This window comes from Acromyrmex echinatior, chromosome 5 (genome assembly GCF_024713525.1).
Source record: "Acromyrmex echinatior isolate Ae372 chromosome 5, ASM2471352v2, whole genome shotgun sequence".
Taxonomy (NCBI): domain Eukaryota; kingdom Metazoa; phylum Arthropoda; class Insecta; order Hymenoptera; family Formicidae; genus Acromyrmex; species Acromyrmex echinatior.
In genome coordinates this window covers 14,673,579-14,685,768 of record NC_141856.1, presented here as the reverse complement: position 1 = coordinate 14,685,768, position 12,190 = coordinate 14,673,579, and the positions used below count along the sequence as shown (strand labels likewise).

General features: G+C 39.5%; 1 protein-coding gene across 4 annotated transcripts in view; it reads right to left on the bottom strand.

The window, feature by feature from the left end:
- Dll (homeotic protein distal-less) overlaps positions 1-12,190 on the bottom strand; it is a 93,316-nt gene that overhangs the window by 71,387 nt on the left and 9,739 nt on the right. For 2 of the 4 annotated variants that reach the window (XM_087406679.1, XM_087406680.1), the window contains exon 2: positions 9,960-10,201. In XM_087406679.1, the coding sequence (XP_087262805.1) occupies positions 9,960-10,201 (242 nt within the window). The remainder of the gene's footprint in view (positions 1-9,959; positions 10,202-12,190) is intronic. The other 2 variants (XM_011065034.2, XM_087406681.1) reach the window with 1 other exon arrangement.

The window sequence follows — 12,190 nt, the reverse complement described above, 5'->3', positions numbered from 1 at the left end:
CCCAACGGGGCCCAACGGGGCCGCGGCGGCGTCAGCCGTGGCCAAGTCAGGTGCGAGCCAGCGCCGAACGAAGCGCAGCGTGCGCCGCCGGTGATCTTCCTGAAAGATCTCTTCTCGACGGGGAGAAGGTCGGGGAAAAGAGGGCGGGGTACGGCGGGGCAGAGGGTTCTCTCTACGCCGCGAAGGGATTCCTCGCACGAGGGAGGCAGGAAGGCCGCGCTCGGCGCTGCCGCCGCTCGAAAACCCCTCGAGCCTGTTTTGCGCGAATTCTTCTACGCTCGGCCGTGGTTCTCTTCTCGAGGAACTTGCCGACGCGAGTTCTCCTCAAGGACGAGATTCATCTCCGCTAAGCTATCGCGAATAAGTAAAATATTTCGTGGTACTAAAGTACCTAGAAAGTATCAAGAAAATTCTCTGACAGGTTTAAGATATACAACGAAGATAATGTATGTCCGACTGTACAAATACACTTTAGAATCTTTTCTTTCTATTTCCCCTTTACTTCCTATTTCATTTACTTATTTCATATTAATTATATATTCACACACGACTGATTACTTCTTCACTCGTTAAACCTGTGCTCCGCGTTTTTGCTAACAACTATCAAGCGTTTCACGCGTGACGCCGTGACTATCGCGGTTAAATACGCTACGTACGTATAGCGTTAGGTGCCGTAACTTCAACGAAACACATGTCATTAAGACGCACAACGATCCGTTACACGTATCCCTGCACGACTTCGTGGAAGAAAGCCCATGTTGCAGGCAATAGTAATAGTAATAAAGAACACGAATTCTTCGGAGACGCCGACAAATCGTGTCGAAGAAATCACAATCCGTGAGAAACCCTTTTGACCCTTTTTTTTTACCATGCAGGTCATTTCGCTCTGCGTTCGAGTTCACGTTTAACGGAATCGCGACTGTTTCACCGCGTTGTTTCTGCAAACATCGAACTGTATAATTATTGGCATTCGAAGCGCCGTGGGAGGTATCGCGATGCACGCCATCGTCCCACGAACGTGAATACATACACGAGTCAGTGCGTGAAAATAATTATTAGCCTCCGTTTGCACGGCAAGAGAAACGTCACGACGAGGCAGAGTCGAGATGAGACGCCGCGGACGAAGAAAAAAGGGACGAGTTTCCGGTACTCCGCTCGGTTTCTTTTCCTTTCTCCGTCGCGGATAATATTCCGCTGTCATATGGAGTTTCCATCACTTAAAATAGCATTCCTGAGTCTATCTTATCCAATCACACTTCGGACTTTAAACGCGAAGAAATTATAGGATAAGATATAATTTTAAATGGGACAGTTCTGAACGAATAAAATTTAAATCCAATTTTCAAAATTCAAGCTTGATTTTTTTCCTTCAATATTCTCCCTACAATAAGATCAGAGTTATCAAAGTCAAATTGAATTATTTTATAATTATACCATGTTTAAAATTATACCGTATTCCAAATTGTATCTTACTCTATACAGTAAAATATATACATATACGAAAAGAACGTTTTGCTGAAGTATTTGAAAATTTTGTTAAATCATTAAAATAATTATGTAGGATGTATAAAGGAGTTGCTTGAATGTCAAAACTTTTTGCAGCATCATATTTGAATTTTCTACATAATTATTTTGCCGATATAAAGAATTATTTTCAGATCTGTATACCTACTAAAATTTTTATATATTGAAAATTTATATTGAAAAAAATACTAAACTTTAATAAATATTTGTTTAAATAATCAATGTAAACATATATTTATTTGATACAAAAAAAATAAAAAATTTAATTTAAATATAATTTTTTTATTGCATGAATATTTATTTATTCTAAGAAAATGTTTACTTAGTGCTATTCAAAAAAATATATATCAAGATTTAGCAAATTTTTGTTCAGTAAGTAAATTATTCTTTCCTTGTATATATTTACGATAATATTAAACTGCATTTAAGTTTACTATAATTTTCTGATCACGAAAGTCTTACAGTTACAGTTGTATATTTATGTAATATAATAACTCTTAAATATCAATTTCATGTTTCTTATGCTAGCAACAAGTTGAAGCGCGCGGACGAAAGAGGCTCCAGCATTGCAATCGCGATCATCGCGCGTTGACAGGTTGACACAGCCTTCCGTTGAGCATACCCAAGTCGTGACTTGCCTCTCCATTGTCTCCGGTAGATTTAAAAAAAAAAAAAATCAATAAACCCTGTCGCGCTCGCATCGTCTACGCGGGAAGACGAGAATGGTAGAAAATAACAAAAAGTTACAAAAACTTGCTGCCGGGCGGGCGAAGGTATGCCTACAGTTCCGCACTTAATGTAAATTACTGGACGTAATCCAAGGATAATTTCTTTGCGACGCACGTGTTGCCGTTGATGTAATCGTGATTCGATACGGCTTTAGCGGATTCTTGCTGTTCACGCCGCATTTGACGCTATTTAATTATTATCGTATAAGAAATCAACCTGATATCGCGCGTTGCGTTTGCGTCACGTGTGAATGACACGCGTCGGGGGATTTCGTACAAACTTTGCCAGAAAAACTCGCAATACCGGATCGCTGATATCAATCTAAAAAATAGCTATACATTTTCCCTATAAATCGCGTATGAGTAATGCCAAAGCGTAAAAAAAAATCGCAGTACGGTAGCGGATAAATCGTAGTCCCAGGTTGAAATGTTACTTTGAAAGGGAAGTTTCTTAGTGCGCCACCGCGTAAAAGAAATTAATGCGCGCTTTCCGAGAAAACAGGTCAACCAAACAGGTCGGTAAACAGTTTTTTATCATCAATGTAAATTAGAATTCGATGGACTTTGATGGATTTCTTGTGGATTTTTTCTTAGTTTTCGTATGTATAATCAAATGAATTTATGAAAGTTTGAATCTGGCGAGCTTTGTATAAAATTTTCGTGGGAAATTAAAACAAGATTTTCCTGCACGTGATGTGGGGTGTATCATTTCTTGATAATTTAAAGAATAACAACCATATATTTTGTCAGATACACGGTTAACGACAGAAGAAAGTACACGACATAAGTAGTGGAACTCGACATTACTAACTGCGACGTTTCTATTAAACAACGGAAACGTCAATCGTGTTACAAGCTTCATCGGATATGGGGGAAAGTTCGACCGGTTGCTATCGGCGAAACCGTCAGCGATCTTAAACTGTCACGCAGAAAATCGCCTAGAAAACTCAATTTTTTTTTATCGTACATCTATAAAAAATTATCTACGTTTGTAAAAGTACACGTAAGTGCAAGTCCGTTTGGCGTCGCACGCGAAAGACGCGCACACACAGACACACACATACACACACGTACACACATGAAGACTCGCGAAGAAATCCGTTAAAATCGTGACGTACACGTAAATGCGCGAACGCGCGTACACGCGAGTCGTCGGAATAATAAGTTGTATCGCATCGAAGATCGCGTGCACCGCGAAACTTTCCTATTCGTAGCCGGTGGACGGCGATCGACAGATACAAGCCGATAGCGATACGTCGGTCGAACTTGTATTAGTTCGATTGTACATATCGATAATGGCGGGGATGGCCTGACATGGCCCGCGTGTGAGCCGTGAGCGCGAGTGCAGTGTGCGTGCGCGACGCACGGCTAAAGTTGATCGCGCGCGATGGACACATCCCTATCTTGACACGCACGGGCCGACCGATGAGATAATATCGCGATAAGCGGGATCAATGCTGGTTAGTCGGCTAGAGTACGAGAAGATCGAAAGGGTGAACAAAAGAGGAGAGAGAGAGAGAAAAATTAAACATACAAATAAAAAAATAAATTTATTATTCTGGGCCAAGGCCTAGAATAATAAGTTGGAATGGAGTTGGTTGGTTGCAGCAACGGAATACACATAAAAAGCAAGCAACTGACAAATCTAAAAATAAATATAAAAGATATCACGAAACTAGAGCATACTTTCTCTCCCGCCATACATAGGTATACTCTAGAGATCTAACGAGATCTAACAAGTGGAGTGATAGTTCTGTAGTATTGAAAGATTATGTTTCTTCGGTCTATGAAATTAGAAAATTAATTTATAAAATAAAATTAGTCTATGAAATTTGAAAAATTAATAGACGATAAATTCTCTATTTATTTATTGTACTTGTCACTATTTGTAATGCGTATATATTCATTTCATTCCCTTCTAAGTAACTTTGTGGATGCGGAGAAGGGCGCACAAACAGAAAAGTATTTTAATTAACTTCACCGAAAGCAGCAGGTTTTCACGCGGACTTCGCGTCAAGCACGCAGCTAGACCTTTCACCGAACTTCGTAAATCTCGATTAAAAAGTTTACACGATGATGTGAAGTACGTTATGTTTCATCGGATTTCTTCAAGTTCCGAAAAGCCATTAAATAACGAAGTTGTTCTCTGCTTTTATCGATTTTTCCCGACGAACCTGAATTCCCAGGCGTCTCGAATGATTTCACATATGTTATATGCGAGCTGTCGACACTTTCTTTATTAAAACGGTTAATTAATTAGGAGATTAATTAACTTATAGCTATACATACGCGTGAGTTTGCAACCCCTGCGAAATCGCCCAGGGTGCAACCACGTTTCAATTTTTTAACGATATAACGATTATTTTAGCAAAGCGAAACTAAGTTTTCGTTCAATGGTTTACATCGAAACGGAATCATCAATTATCTTGTTTACATTATTCTTTAACCAGAAATTGATTTTACCACCTTTCGTTTTTGCTGTAACAATAAGCGCGAAAGAGTCGCTATAGAGCAGATAATCGATAAATTTTATAAATCCATTCTAAATAATTACATTTTTTCATTCTCAGCGAAGCTTAGACCATTTTAAATCTTTTATTCTTATAAATTTATTTAAAAATTATTATTATTAAATTTACGTAATTTTAATCATAAAGCATCAATCTATATCCTTTAATTTTTTATAATTATAATAAAAAAATACAGTAGTGTCATTTGATGTTAATTTTGGAATGTAAGATTACGTTACGCTCGTCAAATCGAATTGCATGTAAACAATTAGCTTAATAAATTCCAACAATTAATTCTTAATAGTTAGCTTAGTAAATAAAAATCTGGGAAAAGAACGAAATCTAAAATGTGTCGAGATATAGATCAGCATCGTCTCTCTCACGTATTACATAATAAATCGCTCGAGCATCTCGTATATCCGCCACATTTATTCAATAAATAACACTTTCATAATTTCAACGATTTATTGCTGGGCCGGCGGTGACCCCGGTGATCCGATACACCATACCCATGATTAATTATCCGATTCATTGTTCCCCGGCGAGAAACTATGTCCGCTATCTAACACATCTGGTCTGATAACGGAACGAAAGGCTTACGGACTGCCGGCGTGTGTGTTTGTGTTATATGTGTATACGGCGACCGCAGTGATAGGCAGATAAATGGACGCTGATAAATGCGCGGGAAAGGTGGACGAGGGAAAGGTGGAGATATACATACAGAACGGAGACATACACGCCCGGTTATCGGCGGGATCGACGTCTGCCACGAAGACGAGGACGCATTTCGCAAGTCGGTGTCACGGCGGTAGCCGGAAAAAGGGAGAAAAACTGCGTAATGATTTTATAGTCGGGAGAGAGAAAGATACACGGAGGACTGGTCAAGAGAGTGGATATAATATAGGATCTTAAGAACGTGATCTGGGCTAATCCGCTTCTCTCTTTCGCTCTCCTGGAACGGATACGATCAAGGTTCTCCGAACTCAACGTCATTTCATGCATCTCGCATATGCACGTGGTTTGCGTTGTAGCGTGTTTAGCAATCTTTTACATGAAGGATTGGAAATCGGTTGACATAAAGTAATTTTGCACTCGATTTCGGATTACGAAAGTTAAAGATCGAATTTATAAGAGTTTATACTTGTACATCGAAAAAAATGTTATATCAGCATTATTTTAATTGAAAATAATCTCCCTTTCTTATTGCGACTCACACAATAATAATATTAATGAAAAACAAATAAAATTGTTATATAAAATGTTTCATTAATAATGTTGTGCGAATTAACGAAATTATTTTCAATTAAAATAACATTATATAAAAGTCACTAATATAAAATCTTTTTTCTTCGGTATAATATTCTTAAAAGATTTTTAATATACAATATCTTTAAACTGTAAAATTATAATCAAATGATATAAGGACACAAATATTCGATATTCAAACATTTCTTTCTTCGACAAATGACACTTGTAATCGTGTACATTTGTAAGATATCAATGATGTACATCGTAAAAATTCAAGATTTAAATTAATTCATAGTAAATCTGACTCGTAAATTGATCTGAAAATCTAGTTTGCAGATTCTTATGATTTTGCATACCTTTTCTATGCCGTACTAATTTATTAATATAATTTTTTTCTTTTCCGTAAATTCTTACAAGAGAATCTCAATACTGAGACAACGATGAACGGTAGTGAACGCACGCGGTACGCTATTTATGTACGTTATTTATGTTCGCGAATGCATTGATGCATGAATAATAATTACCCGTGCGTACATCTACTGTGTGAGCAGCGTTTTCGATGATGTATGCGATGCTTTTCCGCGAAGTTGTATCGCGTGCGCAACTACGTGACGCGCGTGCGGTGGTTGAATCCCCGAGGACCTTGAACGCGTTTCGCGGCAGTTTTCCGATGCGTAATTTATTTTCATTCGGTAATTCAATGACGGAATTTGAACGCGAGACTAGTTTACTTTAATTCGTACTCGATATATTTCATATTTATATAATTTTCTCCGTGATTTCTTGCTATGAGCTTCTTTGCAGTAGTTTCGTAGCAAAACTGTGCGCGACTAAATACAAATTTATATCTATGTAATGATTCTTATATAAGTAACGTAAAATTTATTTTCGCTATGAGAATTTTATATATAAAACAAATAAATTTAGTATTACGATCGATTACTAAATGTATGGTAAGTGAATATTTTTTGATCTACTTTGTGATGCCACGAATCTTTATTTTCTAAATCTATTTTCGACGAAATAGTAAAAAGTCTTTCTCCCTACGAGGACGTTAACGTCGCATCCTCCCCGTGATGGACCAGGAGTACGGCAAAATTTCGAATTCACTCGGTGTACTCGCGCTTCCCTCCCGCGACTTTCGAATCTCGCTTCGACGTGTTCGCATTCCCGGGGCCAATGAGGAGAGATCGGGCATGTTAGTCGCGGCGAGGAGGAAGAAAAAGGAAGCACCACGCCCAAGGTACGTGGCAAGAACGCAGACGGGCGTGTTGGTGCCCACGTACTTCGCGTGTACAAGTACTCCCTGCTACCTTCTCCCCTTTCCCGTCCTTCCCGATCCCTCTGGTCCCCCTCGTCCCCCTCCCTCTCGGACCCCCTTCGCGTATCACGTGTATACCAGCGGCACGAACGCTACCACGTCCTCAAATTGAGGCCCCGGAGAAAAAGAGATGCGTGGCCTCACCTCGGATCTTCATCGTTCCTCCCGCCCTCCCCTTCCCGTCCCCTTTTTCCCTGCTACTCTTTCTCTCTTGTTCATCCGAGGCTAAAGGAAAAGAGGAAGAGGAGGAGGAGGAGGAGGAGAATGGGGAGAGTCGGTGGGGAAATGTACGAGGGGAGATCGCCGGGAGGACGACGAGGCTGTCGTGGTATAAGGAAGAGAGGGGACGAGGAAAGAGGAGAAGATGGAAGAGACTGAAGGCTAAGGCGCCATGTTGGTGGCGATGACAAGAAAGCCAGTGCGCGACGGTAGCAGGGCCAAGAGTGCAGAGGCAGAGGCGCTTGGTCGAACGCCTTGATTGGACGATTACGGATTATGCACGGTGCCTGCTGAAGAGCTCCACCGATCGCGCGCGGCGGAACATTCTTCGTTACATGCAGCCGCGGAGATGCTGAGTGTTTGACAAAAGGTAGAAGTCATCCTCCCCATATTTCAAAATAAAGAAAATTTATCGCTGGTATCCAACGTGAAATTCAATTGTTTCATCGCAGATTTATCTACTCGTCCGAAAAGAAAAATCTAAAACTTCATTTTTTGCGTTCTAATATACTTAATCGTATGTACGAAGGTTTACCGAATTTGCCGAATTTTTTTTATTGCCCTAGTTTGTCGCGTCAATCAATTCTACGCGATTCCGACGGAAATGAAATAACGGATTACATTTTGATGTATAGAAGATGTAATAGATAATCTGCCGAGATTTCGTAATTTAATTTTCCTCTCTTTCTCTCGACCGAGCGGCTACCGCTGATTTCGAACGACCGTGTTTAGTAAACAACCAGACGCCGACTGCTCATCAGGTTGCGTCGCGCTCGATTCACTCGCTCACGGGGGGAGAATAACTCCCCGCGGTGCTCCGTCTAATGAAATTATCCGGTCCGGGACCCCCTGCAACGACATCAACCAGCTACGACAGCCAGTTATCCCATGATTACGCGATACGCAGTTACGCGCTGCGCCACGACGATTGTGCACACACTTCTTCGAGGGGTGAGGAACACGCACAAAGAGCAACCGCGAAAATTGCTCCATCTCGTCTCGCATCAGTCAATGAAACGCATAATTTTATCCGAAGGAACGTGTAATCTCGTCAGACCGCACACACAAATCAATAGTAATACAGAAAGAAACTAGCTTTACGACGGTGCTCAATGTTTAATAAACTGCCAACGCGATACTACGACTTGCTAATCCGTATACATTTGAATTGTCCAATGAAATTGTTCTAATTAGCCGCGGACTTTGGCTCGTCGATAAATCGTCATCTACCCGAGAAATCTATAACGGACAAGTTCGGAGTCCAATTAACTTCTCTCCAATTATGTAGCTCGAGCTTCGCTAATAAATCGTTAATTGGAAACCGCGCGACAGATAATTGGCGAAAAATCTTTCGCCGGCGAGCGCATAAAGCCCCGCCCGCGTGGAAAGCTCGCGCGCAAAACTCGCACGATCGCCGGGAGAAAATTTATGGGCACCTCGTTAGTCCGGAAACTTGTCTCTTTCGTTCTCTTTTCTTCCCTCGGTACACTGGACACTGACGGCAACCCTATCCCCGATGTCCAGGGCGTGGCGAATCGGTGATTTAGTAAAGTCATTTGTGCCGATAATGCTGACAGATGCCGTTTATCGGGCTCCCGTTACCGCGGACCGACCACGCAACTGGATCCATCCATCGTAAAATAAAAAAAAATAAAAAAAAAAAATAAAGATTGTCAGGCCGTTTCGATAAAATGCAAAATTCTAATCACAACGCGAGAGTCTCTCATCATTTGCAAGATAAACGTCGTGTACGATGCGTTGTCGTTCGCACGGAATTCCCTCGTTTACGCGATTTCGAGAGGTTCTTTCCGACAGTACTTCCTGATAATTCATATCGGAGTGAAAAAACCTGTTTTGCCCGCGGAAATATATATATCTCAGATATTTTATCATTCGGTGCAAATGTATTTGTCAACACGATATTGTTCCAGCCACAACTCAAATAAGTTCCAGATAAAATATGTATATGGAGAGACAGTTCTTTTCTATATCGTGAGGTATATTAACATAATAATTTGTTTTCGCAATATATATCGCAATACTCGAATGGACTTTTCAATATCTTATAAGTTAAAATATCATTTATATACATATAAGAGCAAAATATAAAATTCAATAAAAAATTACTTTTCCAATAATTCTTAATAATTTTTGTCTTTAATCTACATTAAAATAAATAATGTCATTCTAGTGTGATTAAATAATTGAAGTTTGCAAAATCTAAAAATCCGATATATGTATGTTCGCTTTGGCAAAGTATTACATTTTGTATTTACGTTTATCGCAATCTGTTTACGGCAACCTGTCACCTCGGAGTAGCGCGAGATAAGAGGTACTTATCGTTGCACGACTATGTCGTGGGAAGCTTGCGCTCTAGTCTGCTTGTCTTATAATGTCGATAGAACTTGCCTGCGTTTGCGTGAGTCCGAGGCTAGCCGCGAGCTCCGCTCTTTCCGGTAGCGCGAGGTACTGCGTTCTCTGAAACCGCCTGTTGAGCTGCTGCAATTGCAGGCTGCTGTAAATCGTCCTCGGTTTCCTCATCTTCTTGCCCTTGCCGTTCCTGAGGGAACCGCCGCCACCACCGCCGAGCTCATCGACGAGGCTTCCGCTTTTATCACCCAATGGCGAGAGGTCTGCGAACATGCACCACCCTAACATCAACTTTCAGAATCCTCGTTACTACTCGCGTACGAACAAAAATAAAATTAAACTAAAACCTGATCCATAATTTCGATAACGTATCGCGATATGACACGGTTATTGATTTTTTTACATTAATAAAGCGACCGCGAATATTTCAAGATGAGATGTCTATCGTAATGCGAAATAGTAGAGAAAGATAATGAGATGATAAAAGTATTTATAAATTATAATATATTAAATTTATAATACATATATTGAAAGGAGTATTTATTCAAAAGAAATATATTCTTTTTTTCAAGAAAATTTGATATGAATAGTTATAATAAAGTGAAAAGAACGGTTTAAAAGAATCTAAAAATTTAATTGATTATTAAAATAATTATGCAGAATGAGTCGCTGAAATATCAAGATTTTTTATTCATAATGTTTAAGTTTCTTACATAATTATTTTGATAGTCTAATAAAATTGTTTACAGTTCAGTGTCAGCTAAGTTTTTAAATATTTCAACAAAAATCATTTTTTCTGCATAATTGAGATTTTGTAGCTAACTGAAAAATTATTTAATAAAGTGTTGGACAATTAAGAATTTAAATTATATTTGATAAATTTATATTAGAAAAACCTCGTTTAAATATAGAAAAAAAGAAAACAATTTGTCACTTCTTTAGTTTATCCGTAAAAATATTTCTTTACTTCTGTTTTTTACGATAAATCGTCGTATTATACGATTAATGAAGTCATTTTTCTGCCCGGACGATTTCGGAGATCACGTAAAATGTAAAGGCCGCTGAAGCATTCAAGGAGTCTTAATCGAATCGAAATTAACGGAAATGACGAGTTTTTTTTTTTTCGAAAAACAGAGGGAGAAAAACAATAACACAGTAGGAATATTTTATTCGACAAGCCGCGCGTAATTATCTGATAAAATAAATGCATTATTCAATTCACATACGTATTGCGATAATTAGCACAACGTAGAGAATGCGTGCTCTTGTTATGTCAAAAGAGAGTAAGAGAGAGAGAGAGAGAGAGAGAGGAAGAAAGCCCTACACTGCGTTAACGGCACGGTAATTAATTACGGAGCCATATATCAATCTTAAAGCGATGCAATGAAGTAGCGTAGAGCTCGATAGAGGTGCGCATCGTGCCAGCGCCCGCGCCGCCTATCTCGCGCGGAATCTGTTTCATTATTTTTATATCGCGATTACGACGTTGCGTGTTTTCATCGGGGAGATGCGGGCGGCCTTCCCGGGAGAGAGAGGAGAGCCATGGACACTTCTAGCACTACAACGTTAGGCACGTTTTGTTGTCCGCGAGTAAGAGAGGGAAGGCACTAAAAATAAACAAAGATATCGAGATGGTGAGACTTCGGATGCGACGCAATCCAAACCGAAAATCTCTCTCTCTCTCCTCATCTCTGTGAAAATTAACACGACTATTACAATTAGCGTATTATTTTACGGCAAATTGTCGCGTATATGATTTTCTTCGTGATTTATACGTGTACTTGAAATCGGATTGCAACAGAGGATCGACAAGCCGTGGATCAATGAAAAGTCAACAGGGAGCGCGTAAAAGAGACAATAATGATCCCCCATAAACTTTCCACCAAGTTACATCGCGCCACGGCGATGCAATCGCGTGTTTGCGCTCGTGTTTATCTTCCCCGTGCAATTTCGAAGCGATACTGGGCGTGTGTGCGATATTTAATATCCGTGTAGCCGCCCCCAACTCTTTGACGTTATGATTCAACTCTTTGAGGATATGGAAAAGCATATTGGATTATATTAAATTAGTATTAAACGTGACGTTTATTTTTCGTTTTTTTATCAACAGAAGTAAATTAAAATCTCTTCAACTATACGTAATACTTGTTGGAAAAAAAATATCGAATTTAACATAAATCGCATGTCCAACTGAAATTTTTGAGTTTAATTTAATACAAGATGAATATGTTAGATCACATAAATATTACGTAAGAGAATTAATACAAAAG